Raw genomic sequence first — 16,844 nt, 5'->3', positions numbered from 1 at the left:
TTTCTGTACAAATTACCCAGGAGCTTAACACCTTATTAATAATAATAATAAGGAACTATGTTGTCTTGTTAACTACATTTTAGGGAACAAAAAAACTGAAGAGGAGAGTTCCAGTGAATGCAACTATATAACAACAAAGTCAGTCTGGGAGAGATGGGGATATACCAGGCCAGCCAATATAACAGGAAGCCTAAACCAAAAATAATTATGTCAAAATAAATATGTTGTGAAAAATATTATTGTGTTTTACAGTTGAGTAACTTTGGTTTATTTTTTTTTAGACGTTGCTTTCTCCATGACACTTTTTTTAGGTTTTAAAAGGATGATGTAACATTTGGGTATAAATATACATCCCAACAACCCAGAGCTGGAAGAAAGAATAGCAAATATCTCTACTGCCACCATGTATTTGCCTTTGGAGCTCAAGTATGTTGGGATGAAAGCGATCCACACACAGCAGAACACCAACATGCTAAAGGTGATGTGTGACGCTTCATTAAATATGTCTGGAAGCCTACGGGCAAGATAAGCGGTAATGAAGCTGACAGAGGCCAGCATTCCAATGTACCCTACTGCAATGTAGAATGCCACAGCAGAACCTTCATTACACTGCAAGGTCATCACAGATGGTTGGGATCTGGTATCATAATCAGGGAATGGCGGGCAATGTAGAAACCACATAATGCAAATTATAACCTCTCCCAGAGATAAAAGAAGAACAAGACACCTCGGAACTCTATTTCCAACCCAGATCTTCAACATACTTCCAGGTGTTATAGCATGAAAGGCAATCAGTACAGTTACAGTTTTCCCCAAAACCGAGGAGATGCTAGTGGTAAATATGACTGCAAAAGTAACTTGTCTAAACATACAGGTCACCTTCATGGGTTGCCCTATAAAGAGTAATGTGCAAAGGAAGGATAGTATAAGTGTTAGTAGAAGAGTATAACTAAGTTCTCGATTGTTGGCTTTCACAATCTGGCTGTGTCTGTTCTTTATAAAAATTCCAAGGACTAGAGATGCAGTGATGGATAACAGAATTGCCAAGATTGCTAAACTCAAACCCAGAGGTTCAGCATAAGACAGAAAGTCAATGGTTTTCTTGATGCACTTATTTTTTTTCTCATTGGACCACTCATCTTCTTGACATCTTATGCAGTTTTCCATGTCTAAAGAGGAGATTGACAAACTGTAACTACATGACGTAACAAACACTTTTTAGAATGTAAGAAGTACAAAAGACTTATATACAGTATATGTTACCAAAGTATATACAGTATATGTTAAAGCAGGGTTTTATTTGATTTGGTTTTATAGAGGCCTACATTGTTTGGGAGACAGAGATTGGCATGCAGCTTAACATGAGTATAAGTTGATAAGCAAGAAAGTTCATGGATAATTGAGAGTGGTGGCTTGTCACTGGTTGTCTTTTATAAAGTCAAGTATAGTTTGTAGGTTGGAAAGACTTTGGATTCCCAAATGGCCCATATCTCTAGGTATTCACATAAATAAATTTTGTCCTACTTGTATTTACAAAAGGAGATTGGGTTTTGAAGATATTTTTTCATAAAAAAATAACAGTCCTGCACCAGCAAATCAAAATTTACTTAAATCTTATGTTTATTGCAGAAGGGCATATAATAAAAAATGGAGATGAAGCAGATTTGCCTAATTTGCTTAATATGAATTCCAGTTGAGGCAGAAATAAAGCTCATGGTGATCATTTGCACTTCCCATATATTTCTAATGCAAACCCTGCAAAATTTGTTTTTCTTTCAAAAAGCTCTACAATATACTTTTGGCACTTTAACATTATAAGATCACCTGATACATTGGCAATCTCTCCATCGGAACACTGTACGCATTCATAACAGCAGGCTGGGCGGCCTTTAATTCCAGCTTTTCTGCAACCCGGCTGGCAGGTCCCAATGCACACAGACTGTGGGATCTGTTATTAATATAAACAATGCCCTTCAGATGAATATGTTATTTAATTTCTCATAATATATTTCTAAATGATATATTATATTCAATATATTATTATTCATATTTTTTATTTTTCTTTTAAATACAGGTATAGGACCCATTATCCATAATGCTCGGGACCAAGGGTATTCCGGATAAGGGGTCTTTCTGTAATTTGGATGTCCATACCTTAAGTCTGCTAAAAAATCAATAAAACATTAATTAACCCCAATAGGATTGTTTTGCATCCAATAAGGATTATTTATATCTTAGTTGGGATCAAGTACAGGTACTGTTTTATTATTACAGAGAAAAGGGAATCATTTAACCATTAAATAAACCCAATAGGGCTGTTCTGCCCCCAATAAGGGGTAATTATATCTTAGTTGGGATCAAGTACAGGTACTGTTTTATTATTACAGAGAAAAGGGAATCATTTAAACATTAAATAAACCCAATAGGGCTGTTCTGCCCCAATAAGGGGTAATTATATCTTAGTTGGGATCAATTACAAGGTACTGTTTTATTACTACAGAGAAAAAGGAAATCAGTTTTAAAATTCTGAATTATTTGATTAAAATGGAGTCTATGGGAGACAGGCTTTCCGTAATTCGGAGCTTTCTGGATAACGGGTTTCCGGATAAGGGGTCCAATACCTGTACACTGGTTTGCAATTCAGGTTTCAAAATATTGTGATTGTAAGCTCTTGCAAGCATGGACCTGTAAGCATCTCGTTTAATTCTGTAATCTTTTTTTATTAATTCAGAGTATGCGCCCTGTTTGTTATACAAATATAGTGAAGTGCCATGTAACTCTCTTGCACTGTATACATACAGGATGATAATATTTAACCACAGGAAAAGACCACCCTGGCAACCACAATGATGCTGGAATTATGGAGGGAGTTGTATTGTGGGTAAAAAATATAGCAATTGCAACTGAAATGGTGTGTGTATTTTTTGCCGCATTTTCCAATTGAGAAAAAAATGGCAAATTAATTTTTGATAAACCTGCCCCTTAGTTACGACTGACAGTACTGTTTCACTCTAAACAGGGTTTAATGGCACTTCTTGGTTAACTGGGGTGTGTTGGTCACAGTCCATAAATAGTGAGCAAATATGCCATCAGATGTGGACTGAACCTTGGCCAATGAAACATTTCTCGACTTGCAGATTGGCAATGGACTTTAAATTGAGCATCGCATATGACTCCTTCATTTTCAGTTCGATCTGGTACAGCAGAATCTGGCTAAATCCCTGAGGACAATTATTTTTATTCAATTTGGTGCAAGTACAGGTAGATGGGTCATGTGGGTCATTTATTATGATTTATATAGTTAATAATTATATTATTGCTTTGTATAGTAATGTCCATCTGTGCAAACAATTGGCAAAATGTTTAAACAGCACAAAAAGTTTTATCTGATGTCAGAGCTGGAAGTACTCCTATATTGTATTGTGTAACTTCAATATACCAATTGTCCTGTTCACCTTATGGGCAGGATGCAATCATCTCAACACTTCCACTATACCATCAATGGCAGTGTAAACAATTTAAACTTTGTGGTTACTTGGTAAAAACCAAAATGCCCCGTGGGATATTCAGTTGCAAGTTGTCTCAGTTTATTCTCTATATCATATTAAAAGTTAAGTAAAAGATGAACAACCGCTTTAATGTCAGGTTATGCACCTGGGATGTAAAAATATATATACGCCACTTATACCCTAAATGGGACTGTGCCAGGCAAATCTGTATTGAGAAGGATCTTGGGGTACTTGGATAACGGAATAATTAGCTTAGCTGTAGCAAGCAATTCCAGGCAGCAGCTACCAACATGCTGTAGACATTTCTTGTAGTTATAGAGAATTTGTCCTCTGCCTAAAATATCAAAATGTACAGTTCAATGCAGTTGACCACAATTTGATTCAGATAAAGCAGAAAAAGGCAAATAATTAAAGAACTACGAAAAACAAAAAAATGAAGATAAATTGAAAGCTTGCTGAGAAGAGGAAACATAATAATAAGAATAATGATAATCAAGGAACATGAAAAGCAAACTACCTATTAAAGAGGTTTTCTAAAGTTATTTATTTGGAAGTCCCTCAAATGAACCTAGATTACAGTGTCACAAAGGAAGATGGTAACCTACATCATTCAGTGGAGTCCCCCAGATGATATCTGGCTTGTTGATAAGCAGCTGCTCACCAGGAGGGGCTGAAGAATTGAAGGTTCCAACCTTTCTAATGGCTGTTGTTTTATTTGGGTAAGAAATCCAGTTTTCAACTTCAAGGTTTCCCTGAACCTCTCCATGTTCATTAAAAAATATTTCATCTCCCGAAACTGTCTGGAAATGGACTCTCTTTAAATGGTTATTTAACTGGAAAAGAAACATAAAAGTATTCACAGTAGTTTCAAGAAAGTAGTTGCCTTTGTATGTAATATCCAGTCACCTGTATTCCTGTAGTGCTTGTTTTTCTATGACACATGGAAGTACCTGACATTTCTAAAGCTAGGCAGGCTGTACAAAATGGCAGAACAACCAACTTAACTCGCTAAGTACTGAACACTGGCAGAAATTCCTTTTTTGTAGATTATGTGCCCTTCACCCCGACTACAGTTTTAGGCCAGTTGTTCAACTAAAGACAGACTGATGAGAGGCAGAGGCACTGATACAGCCTGTTCATATGCCATATACTTTTACAATGCCTGTCAGGAACTTCCTAGTCTAGAACCAGGGATCTGAGGTGTACTGGCCACTGCTTCTCTAGGAAGTCACAAGAAGCAGTGCGGTTCATGTCTGGCAATTTACATCAGTGATTTTTGTTCTCTCAGCCTCTGTATTCCCTGCTTGACACCACCTGGGATCAAGCTGCAGGCAATAGCTTAATTTAGGGCTATTTAGATCTGCCTACTCCAACCTGTGCTGGGTTATTAGCCATTTCTGCTGAGACCAAGCCATTGGAGTTCCTGATCCTGCCCTGCCCCTTTCCCCTTGTTTGGACTCCCAGATTTTGACCTTGCTTTGTTACATGGAGTTTGTGTTGCCTGCCCTGACCCTGTGTTTGTTTTTGGACTTGTTTGGTTGCAGCCTGTCTAGACCTTGAGTCTGTATCTGGACTTTGTTTTCTGCCAGTTCCTTTACATTTCTGCAGTCTCTGTGGTTCCACTTTTTGTTATTAAATCTTTTGCTCAAAAGCAGTTTGTGTCAAGCCATAGAATGTTTCCTTATTACACAGCAAATTGGCTCTCCACAACCAGTTTAAAAAAACATTTTGACAGAAACTTTGGTGTAAAGAGTATTTCATACAGGTATTTAAAAGTTGAGTGCAGGAGCTTCACTTCACTGTGAGACCTTTAGAATGAACTATCTAGTAATGTCAACTGACCATCTAGATCAGTGTATATGTTACAGAAATCCTTTTAGCAGAACAGTGGGAAGACAGCAAGATATCATGACACTATGCCTTTAAGGTGGGTTGCTGGCTATGGCTAATTCTATAGTTTGTCCCATTGTGCATAAATAATTGCTTAAAAAGATTTGTACTAAACAGGGGCACTGCTGCCATGAGGCGAATTGAAAAACTAGGCTACGGTGGCAACATCGCTCAAATTACCAGGGGCAGCAAAAGTTACTCCTGGTAACTTTAAGAGCCAAAATTCTGATTTTAAAGTTAGAATTATAGCTCTTCTAGTAAAAAAATTGATGTGCCCCCAACCCCTTGACCTCTCTGAGAGAAAAAAATATAAGCACAGAGGGGTGGGGCCATCCCCTAGGCCACAAGGGACACTAAGTACCAAAATGCACCTGGTAGCAAATTATGATTCCAAAATTCATTTTTTTAAGCTATTGATGTTCTAAAAGTGTTCATCTATCATTTATGTATATATTTGTGTGCACTATTGCACTGTTGTTTTGGCATATTATACAAATTCACAGACTGCAGTATTTAACATACAAAGTATATCTAGCTGTGCAGAAAAAGGGAAAGTTGTATCATACTTTGTGTGATATTCCTTTCCTTGATGTACTCCATATCAGCACTATCTGGGATATCCTCGCCCCCATGCCCCATCAGACAGAACCTCCCCCAAAGCTTTAAAAAGACCCCCACCCCCACTATGGCGTCTTTGTTATGAGCTTTAAGACTATTATTGTAGAAGGGATGGGAACGTACTGATATGGAGTATGTCCAGGAAAGGAAAATCACACTAAGGGGCTGATTTACTAAGACACAAATTCGAATCCGAATTGGAAAAATTCCGATTGGAAAACAAACATTTTGAAGACTTTTTCGTATTTTTTGCGATTTTTTTGCGGCGACTTTACGACTTTTCGGAAATTGTCACGACTTTTTCGTTACCAATACGATTTTCGCGAAAAAACGTGAGTTTTTGTAGCCATTACGATTCGCTTGTATCTTGTCGCGACTTTTTCGTATTGAGAGCTCGTAAGCGGAAAAATCGCCAGATTTTGCGCAACATTCGGAATGGCAACGAAAAAGTCGCGATAATTTTCCGAAGAAATCGGCAAATACCGTTCATTATGAAAAAAACGCAATCGGACGCATTCGGCCGGTTCGTGAGTAAGTAAATGGGCCCCTAAGTATGATACAATTTTCCATGGACATCCTCCATATCAGCATGATCAGGGACATAACAAGCTAATGCCCAGTTGGGAGAAAAACTAGTTTCTGACAGACTGGATAATACTAGAATAACTTTGCTGAACTTTACAAAAGTAACTTAGTCATTGGCATGCTAATAACTCCAGATGCAGAACCTAGTAATGTACACAGAGACTTCTCAGGAGGATCAGCTGATCTGGAGTGGGCATATCAGGAGATGATCCGCTCGCTTGTCGACCTTGTCAAATAAGCAGATCTTACAGTGTATCACCACTTTAAGGGAAGGAGATCCTGCTAGGACCCAGACCTACACAACAAAATGAGTGTGACCCCAACCTGACCAACTCACTTCACTATGAAGAGGTGGACAGAGCCTGACACACAATGGAAACCAACAGAATTCAACAAAAATGATTTAGAGGTGCAGTATACCAATTGACAACTGTAAAATTCACACCTCCTAGGAGTGAAATGCACCACAAGTGAAAGATACCTCTGAATTACCTATAAATGCTATAGCATCCTAAACCAACAACAATATGGCAATAAGAAGGACTACTTCTAATGAAACAAGCAAAACAAAATCAGTATTGAAGAACATTACCTTCCAAGCCCCTGGTGCTATATTCTGAAAGCTCAAGTTTGGAATAAGAGATACCACACCTTTAGCTAATTACATCATTACATTCAGCAGAGGTTGCTCCGGAACTACCACTACAAGCCTTTATGTAGCATCATAAACATAATCAGCCAGACTGCTACTAACCAGGCACCTCAACAACTCCAGAACCTTATGCAGCAAATACAATCTGGCTACAATAGCCACAGTACTGTAGCGCACCATGCCAGCCCAATAATTAGACTGTGGGGTGCCAGGCCCATTATTTTTAAAAATAAATACCTCTTAATACACAACTTAGGAAACACTTTGTGAGGGAGGCAGTTGGCTCCAAACTCTGGCTTTATTTAAATAATATCTCTCCACACAGTGGAACAAAATAGAAGGAATATGGAGACTAACTAAGTGCTGAGAACTACTTATTTCCACCTCCCTCACCCATCCACAAAAATATAAAAAGAGTGCCAGGCCACACACTATTGTCACGGGACACTCACAGCCCCAGAAGGGCATACGGATGAGGGGACTAGCACTTGCCACTGGATGCCATCATGACAAACCCGGAAGGCACATGGGATAAGGCACACCAGAACAGCATTGTCCAACCTTATTGTGCAGAACAGCACTGAAGATCCAAGGATATAAGGTAATGTTCAGGGGAAAAGATCTCATTCTCATAGATCAAAAATCCCCAGTCCCTAGGTGCCATTCCTGGCTACCTAATGCTTTCCCAAGGCTAAGAAGCAAAAATAGTGCTTCCAGTGGAAAAAGAAAGGCAGAGGGAAAAAAACGACAGCATATAGGTGGTGGTTTTTTTTTTTAGAGCTTTCTGAGGGCCTTCTGATGGGCATGGGGGCAGGGATGTCCAGGTTTTGTTATGAAGGACGTCCAGGGAAATGGAACTTTACAAGACTAGCAAAGATTTTTACCTTGTACAAGTTAAGTTGAAGTTGTGATTCAAAGGGTTGCTTCTCATGAGGCTCACCATAAAGCACCTTGTGTAGGGCATGTGCCAGGGCATACACTGCAACGTACATATTGTAAGTGATATGCAAGTTGTTGACAGCATAAAATGACATACCAAGGAAACTCAGGGTATCATTCATTGTACAGGCTGGAATGTATATCCCAGAGGAATTGTCTCCAAATTTTAAACAACTAAATATTACCAACCACAAAAGGGCTGTAATTTCATCATTTGGGAATTTGGCAGGATGAGCAGTGTAGAAATATTCCTTGAAGCCGGGAATGGCTCCTTGGTGACCTGAGATGATCAATGACCCATTGAGTGAAGAATACGCAAAGCTACTCATGTTTTCCAGAGATGATGGAAACAATAAATGTTTTTTGAGTGTAGCCGTCATCTCTATTAATATTACAATGTGGAGCAGCATATGGGAGTTGCTGCTGACAATAATCACATTTGCTGATGAACGCCTAATTTTGTCTATAGTGATGGATATTGTTATTAAATTTTCAGTAGTGTACAAAGCCATAAATTCCACACAACCCCCACTTTTTGTAATTTCAGAACTAATTTTATTGGCCGCTCTCTGGTGACTTTCATCATCTGAGTATATAATTCCCACCCACGTCCAACCAAACAGTTTAAGCATCTGACTGATGGTTACAAAGTGATACTTTTCATTGATGATAGTCCTGTAGAATGTTGGGTATTGTTGCCTGTCATCCAGAGCAGGATCCTGAGCCCCATAGCTGATCTGTAGAGAATGAGATATTCTGAGACCTAGCTAGGAATTTACTGAAACTTTTATCCTGTCAACACGTTTTGATAATAAATCACCCTGCACAAGTGAAAAAATAAGTAAATAAACTGACCAAGGTCATTATTGTTAATTACATATATTCTAAAAACTGTTGTGTGATAGATATAAAGGGTCCCTTAGTGTTCCTCTAGCAAGCGCTTGTACCCCAGGCAAAGCAGCACTCTGCTCCTCTCGCTGGATTACAAATCTGGTGTGAGGAGCAGAGCACAATGATTGAATGGTTTTTCAAAATAAGAATTTTAGTGTACTGAACACTAGAATTGCATGATAGCAAAGTACATACAAAATGAATATCCTAAAATAAGAAATGAAACTGAAGCTAAAATCAGTAAATCACACACAATTTAGGTTTGTAACTGCAGCATACAAATACATTTAAGTAGTTAATTATTAAAGCCTTAATGGGAGCATATTTATTATAGTGTGTAAGCCAAAATCACCAGTTATCCTGCCCATAGTAACCAATCAGCAATTAGATATGAACAGCCACCTACAAGTTAGAAAACAAAAACAAAGATCTGATTGGTTGCTGTGGGCAGTATCACCGGCGATGTTGAATAATTAAATCTTACCTGAGGGAACCTGTATATTTTTGTCATGTCCGATACTACATAGGTCAGTGTGGGAAGCAAATGACCCACAAAAGCAGCAAGTGTTCCCTTGTCATTGCAGGAATAGTTGGGTACAGATGCCGCCCTCCCAGTCAATATGCTCAGAGTGTTGGCTGCTGCCCGACTTTCACTGGTGCAGGCATCATAGATACGGTAGCCAAGGGTTAGGTTGGGTAAGATATTAGCATTCTGATTGATCTCCTCAATGGCAAAAATGGCTGCTAGATAATGTTGATAATAACTAATGGATGGACTGGAGAAACAAATACAAAAGTTTAAATAAAGTAACCCATTGCAATGAAAGTTTAGTACAGAATATGATACAAAGAGCACAGTCTACTGAGAACTGGAAAATAGTCACACGTGCAGATTAGTTATCTTTCTATCTTAGAAAAAGGACAAGGATAGGTGTCGGTGGTTAGAAGGCAACAAACTAAAGGTACTTTGAGTAGTATTTGTTTCCTACAAGGGAGTATTATATCAGCTCTATTGGGTTATATGAGCACATATGCCGGCCATGTCATCCCTTGCTGCTAGCAATTTCAAAGACAGCAGCCTGCAAGGCTATACTTAATAGACTGTTGTTTTTAGCCTTCAGGCCCCTATTTGTAAACCACATTTGTGTCAGTTTGCATTTTACCTCATTGCAATGTTACAGATACATAAAACAATTATCCTAAAAGTCCCCTGCCCTAGTTTTAAATGTATTCAGGACAAGAAATATAAAGCTATGCATTATAGCTACCTTAATCATTATAACAGTATTGTGGTTTGGAATTTTTAGTGGAGTGGAATTTTTCAGAACTCTAAAGTCCCAAATCAACAGGTAATGAGCATTAAAAAATTAAGTAGTAGGAATCAAAAACATAGTTCCACTAGCCACAAAAAAAACAGCTAAATCAAAGTAGGGGTTCTTTAATGGATGGCGTTCAACCCCCAATAAGGTGCCACAAACTGGTAGAACCTGTGTTTAGCTGCATTAAGGCTTTTCCTATTATCACATAACACCATATTAAGACCATGTATATTGGCACTGTATTCTCTCTTCTTATAGTTACCTGTATATCACCCAAAAGGTGGGTTGGTGTAAATTATAGGAGGAAAGGCCTTACTCTGAAACAGGCAAGAGGCCCATGCAGTTTAAGCACTATGCTAAAGTATAAATGTCTCTAATATCTGCTTAAGCTTGATATTTCTATTATAGTAGGACATGCTACTCTCATTGCAAACCTCACAATAAATAAAATTCCATCTGCCAAGAATCTATATATCAGATACTAATAAAGACAGACCAAAACATTGTAGTGTAGAAAAATATATAGATAATCTGTCATCTGGAAAGCTTGGAATCTGGATAGAAGGGGTCTGTAATGTTGATCATCTTGACTAATAGCTATTAAAAACACACTAAGAAGCCCTTATAGGAGGATTTTGCTAATAACATAGATGTATGCTAGTTTTGTCCTCAGCAAGCATAATGGTTATTTTTACAGATAGATTAGGATAGCTTTAGGAAAGGACACTTCCATATTATAAAGCTTTCTGGATAATAGATAAGTTTTAAGAAAGCTACAGGAGTAGCAAAAGAGGGATCACATTTAATAAAATCCTACAAGAGAATGCAGGGGCTGAATTTAGCTCCACGGTTGTAGTCAGATTATCAGGCTAAAAACAAACAGTGCAATAAAGGAAATGTTTAGGCACACAATGTTTAAGATCACCAAATACTGAGCCATTCAGTTCAATGAGAAAAATGTATCTCATGGTTTACATGAAAAGGCAAATAAAATCTATGGGAAAGTCTGGAACTGAATTTGGAGATAAGAGTTTCTCCTCAAACCCTTTTTCATATGATAAAAGTGTTTGGCTAAAAAGTAAGAAAGAGATATCCATGTACAGTAAGTTGATAGATAAATAGAGAGACAGAAAGGTAGATACATAGAGGCAGGCTCAAAAAGGGAAAGGCTGGATGCAAATAAGGCATGTGTTGGAGCAAACCTGGCCCTGACTTGGGAGTATGGAAAAATGGCTAAAACATGATCATTTTTCATTTGGGAGAGATGGGAGGCATGCACCTACCTCCTTGGGCCACTAAATATTGTCACAGAAAACTCATTTTGTTATAAAAGCAGTGAAAATCAATTTTGCTAGTACAGAAAATGAATGAGATTATGACTTACTTATGGCATCTGGGTGGGGAAGGTTTCTCTGTGAATTTGTTTTTCACTACAATTTTTGTTGACCTAAATAAAGAAAGAACTATTCCCAAGATTATATCCCCATCCTGTTGGACTCCACTCGGACTCTGATCTTCCAGAACACAAGCAGAAGCCCCCGCACTCCCTGGCAGCGTCAGCAATAAAGCCACTATTACAAGTAACATGGGAACCAGACAATATAATCCATTAAAGATTTTCAAGTACCATTTAAATCTGCTGGTTTTATCTAGGATAAATGAGTTCCACTTCATTGATAAGATGGACCGAACAGGTCAGTGCTTTTGAAATTAGGAAAAACAAGGGTTAATTACCTGTAACAAAAATATTTGGGTGTAGGGAACTTTGATGGAAACATTGATGATGCTAAAGTATGAAAAACTGTGTGTCATTATTATTATTATTATTATTAACATTTATTTATAAAGCGCCAACATATTCCGCAGCGCTGTACAATAAGTGGGTTTCATACATTGGACATACAGAGTAACATATAAAGCAATCAATAACAAATACAAGAGGTGAAGAGAGCTTTGCCCAAAAGAGCTTACAGTACTCCTCCACATGTTAGTCATTTAGATTTAAAGAAGGTCTAACCAAATTATATTAGTATGGCCCTGGCTTTATTGACTGATTTTTCAAAATATGCTATCAATGCTACAAATTGCCATCATACGTATTCTTATATGATGAATATTGTGGGTTTTTCAGTGGGTGAAAGCTAGAATTCACCAATTCATAAGTATGCTTTTTAAAATCCCATAGGACTAAATAGAATGTGTGTGAGTTTTTATGTATTAAGCTCTAAACTCTATTTGATAAATTTTGTTTTTGTGAAAACTATTTCCCTTTTTTATTGATTTTTAATATCATTGTTATGAACCCAAAAATGTTCATTCGCTAGATTTGTGTATTTGTGCCAGTGTGCAGTCTATTGTTGGGGAAATTCTGTTATCACTTGAGGTGAAAGACAACGTCTATTGAACACAAGGATTCTGAGCTCAAGAGTCAGAACTCAGAACAAAAAAATTACAGGGTTTTTAAAGACTTTTACATGGGAACATTATGAAGGAGAATGGGAATTACCAATGGGAGAGCATAGAGATATTGCTTTACAGCACAGAAAAACAAACTGCTCTTACAGCCAAGCAGGTAGCTCTGCCCTCGAGGGTATTAGTAACTAAATCTTAAGAACAGAATCCATCCAAGTCAGGGGGGCTGTACGGGGGAATCTGCATACACAGATTTTAGTTCTCTCTCATTATTTAATAAAATGGTTACTGGGAAAGTCTTATTTTATTGCAAAAAATGAATAAATAATAAATAAAAACAATACCACCTCTGTGCGGGTCTTACAAAGAGTTCAAAATGGCAATGTTATATTATAACTATGCTGTGATAGAATTATTGCTTTTTTGTTTGTTGTTTGTTTTTCAATCTAAGAATTTATTATATTCTCCATACAGGATATGCCTGCCTAAAGAGACCTGTGTGTAAATGCTGCATGGAATAAGAGATCTGTTGTCTTGAAATGTAATATGCTTGTGTCTAGCCATCTATATAAAAGTATACTGTATTTGTGGGTATATATCTGCGTACGTATAATATCTTTTTAGATTACTGTATGTTGGTTACAATATAAGGCACAGAAGAAGTCTGCACTTCAGGCTAATGCCACACTGGGATTATTCTCTGGCTACGGATAAAGTTGATTAAGTACCCCTAGTTACGAAACGTGTAAGGCTAATTGTTTGTTTTTTATGGATTAAATAAATTATGACCTTTTATGAATACTATTAGCTGATTCCTATGATTTTTGACGTATTTTTGGATACCAGAAGTGCCTGCCTGCTGTTTTTTCCTTTGTGTACTCCTGTATGGCTCCCTAAGCTGAAGGTATGGGGCATGAGCACCTGGACCCACCTATCCTGGGGGTAAGATTCTACATATGTACCACAAATTGCTATTCCTGTGAAAAAATAGATATATTACGGATAAACACAGGCTGAGAGTTAGCCCCTACTCTCACATCAGCCCTCAGCATCTGTATCCAGAGATACTGCGATGGCCTGGGTGCAGACACATGGGGGATTTTGGGTGGATTTTGATATTAAAATGCATACTCACGTATTTCTATACTGAAATCTGCTCTGTGTGTTTGGCAGAGCCACTTCATTGGCTGGGTGCAAAGAGAACACAGAGTGGAGATTGAGTGATTGGTCAGGCTGTTTCTTACTCTGAGTTTTTCTGCCACAGCCTGGTGTATATTAACTATGGTGGTGGGTCTGAAATGTTGTTGTATTATTTAACATTTATTTAACATTTATTTAACATTCTAACCACTCTCCAACCTGTGCTGAATAAACATGCAAAGAAGATATTAAGCTTAACATTAGTGTGTGGGGGTGGCATTAACAGCTGCAGCCTTTCCCATATATACTGAATAAGATATAAATGATATATATAAATGATAAAATCAGCACTGTGTGGCTGCCTGGCAGGGAGGAGAGGCTGGTGGCTCATTCAAACATAATACAAGATGTAGCATAGAGGCCATTGTAATTATCAATAAAATAATGTTTCTTTTGTCATATATTAGGAGCAACACTAGACTAAATATATATGTTTACTTTCATCAATTATTTTAATAAATTTAAGAGATCTTCTAAAATGTAATGTAAAAATGTAGCAGCAGCTTTGAAATGAAACACAATTGATTTTTCAGATGATATTAAGGGGATATCTTCACTGAATTAAAAAGTGTTTCTTATGCTATTAAATAGTGCGCCAGTGAATGCATAAGAACTAAATTCCAACAAAACTACATTTCTACATACAGGGGGAAAATCTGATGCCCTAGGTTTATGAGAAAAAGTTAAATTAAAGCTTGGCTAAATAATGATAAAAGGGGATACTAATACAATGACACCCTCCCTTTAAATGTACAATTACAAGACATAGGGAATAGAAGCTTTGAAGTAAATAAGTGACCCAGCACAGAGTACTCACCAGATTACGGCACAGTTCCTCCCCGGCATGTATCTGGTTACAGGGGCCAGTGCTTCTTTATATCCTAATGTCCCACTACCTGCTACATCATCTTCAGATGCTAGTTCCCAAGATACTATGCAACCTATAAATGTTGTACATATTATTGTAGTACTACTAAAGAAAACATGGCCTGCCACAAGGGAAGCAAATCACTATAATCTTCTTGTGAGGAAAAAATGGCCTGTGGCATTTTGGTCTAAAGGAGCAGTAATAAACTTTTTTTTTCTTCTTTTAGTTTCTAAACCAAACAATCTCTAGTGTAATGTTTAGACTTCTGTTATCTGAAAGGATGACAGTGAGGGATGCAATATTATAGGGGGTTTCATGGGGTTAAGTCTTTATGGTGCAGCAACATTGCACCAGGACCTAATATTAACACCTATTAGGAGTGGGCGTTACTAAAAAATATTGCGGTTTGTGAGCGTTTGTGAAGACAAGATGGAGTTTGCAGTGAGATTTTTGTTGGACTGTAAAGAAGAGAATCAAGTATGTGAATGTCCCAGAGTGATGCATCTAAGACTTTTCAGGGAAAGATTAACTCTAGAGGGATTATCAGAGGAGGAAATAGTGAGGCGCTAAAGGTTAAATAGAGCAGCAATCTATGGCCTGTATGAGGTACTGGAGCCTTACCTGCAGCCACTGACACACAGAAGCCATGCTGTTCCTGGCACTGTCAAACTTCTGTGCTCCCTTCATTTTTTCATCACAGGAAATTTTTTAGAAAGTTGGAGGGATATATGGGGGAGTGTCACAGCCCACATTTTCACGGTGCCTTGGGCAGGTCCTGGGTGCAATGAATATATAAAGTTCCCCATCAATAGAAATGACTGGAACACTGTAAAAAGAGAGTTCTATTGTGTGAGTAGTATCCCAAATGCCTTAGGTGCCAAAGATTGCACCCATGTGGCATTTAATCCCCCAACCTCGAGGGCAGTGAGGTTGGGGAATGCCCTTCCTAGTGATGCTGTAATGGCAGATTCTGTTAATGCCTATAAGAGGGGCCTGGATGAGTTCTTGAACAAGCATAGTATCCAAGGCTATTGTGATACTAATATCTACAGTTAGTATTAGTGGTTGTATATATAGTTTATGTATGTGAGATTGGTAAGTATAGGTTGTGTGGGCTGGGTTTACTTGGAAGGATTGAACTTGATGGAATCTTGTTCTTTTTCAACCCTATGTAACTAGACAAAGAGCATATTTTCCGGAATCACAAAAATTACCTTTCTCTGAATATCCAAGTCATGTATGACACTAAGATGAATATCATGGAGGGGCGTGGTCTGCCTTGGATGTGAATGGGCGCTTGAACGCTGAGCTCCATGAGCACATACCCGATCCAGCCACTTTACACAGCGCAAGAGATGGGGAAACCACAAAAAAACTGACTGGAGAAAAATAGAGCATCAGGGAAGAAACAGCAACTCTCACAAATGGAACTTACCCCTATGTTTTTCAGGAGAAAACCTGACCGAGCGGTATCCAAGATGGCGGCCACGCTCAAGGGCAGGGAGGAGGACTCTGAAACTAACAGAGAGCCAAGCAAGAAAGTGAATCAGAGGAGGCTATGGATATTCCTGCATATCAGGCCAAGCTGCCGTCTAAAGCAGACATAAAAGAAATGTTACAGGAGGTAACATCCACGCTTAAAGAGGAAATTATGAACATTAAAAGTGACACAATCTCCCTAGCTTCCCACAAAGATGATATTGAACAAAACCAAAGCAAAATAACATCTAACCAAAAAACTATTTACATGCATATTCAACAACAGGACACCATCATTATGGAACTTCAGAGGCAGATCGACGATCAGGAAAACAGGAGCAGAAGGAACAACATCAGGGTAAGAGGGGTTCCTGAAGCAGTACAAAATGACGAAATACGCCAGGCCCTGCTCCTCAATAGAGACCCCAGCAGAGAAATCAAAATGGAGAGAGCCCACGGGGTACAAAACCTAAGGCTGCCAA

At 38.2% G+C, this 16,844-nt stretch overlaps 1 protein-coding gene across 1 annotated transcript; it reads right to left on the bottom strand.

Annotated features, from left to right (window-relative positions):
- Nucleotides 1–257: 257 nt before the first annotated feature.
- Nucleotides 258–1,167, bottom strand: LOC101733957 (vomeronasal type-2 receptor 26). The gene has a single exon (XM_031891712.1). The coding sequence runs from the start codon at nt 1,165–1,167 to the stop codon at nt 268–270; it is 900 nt and encodes a 299-aa protein (XP_031747572.1). The 3' UTR covers nt 258–267.
- Between the last annotated feature and the right edge of the window lie 15,677 nt (nt 1,168–16,844).

The sequence above is a fragment of the Xenopus tropicalis genome, chromosome 8 (assembly GCF_000004195.4).
Source record: "Xenopus tropicalis strain Nigerian chromosome 8, UCB_Xtro_10.0, whole genome shotgun sequence".
NCBI lineage: Eukaryota > Metazoa > Chordata > Amphibia > Anura > Pipidae > Xenopus > Xenopus tropicalis.
Note: the sequence above shows the minus strand (reverse complement) of the source record. Positions and strands in the feature narration are given on the sequence as shown.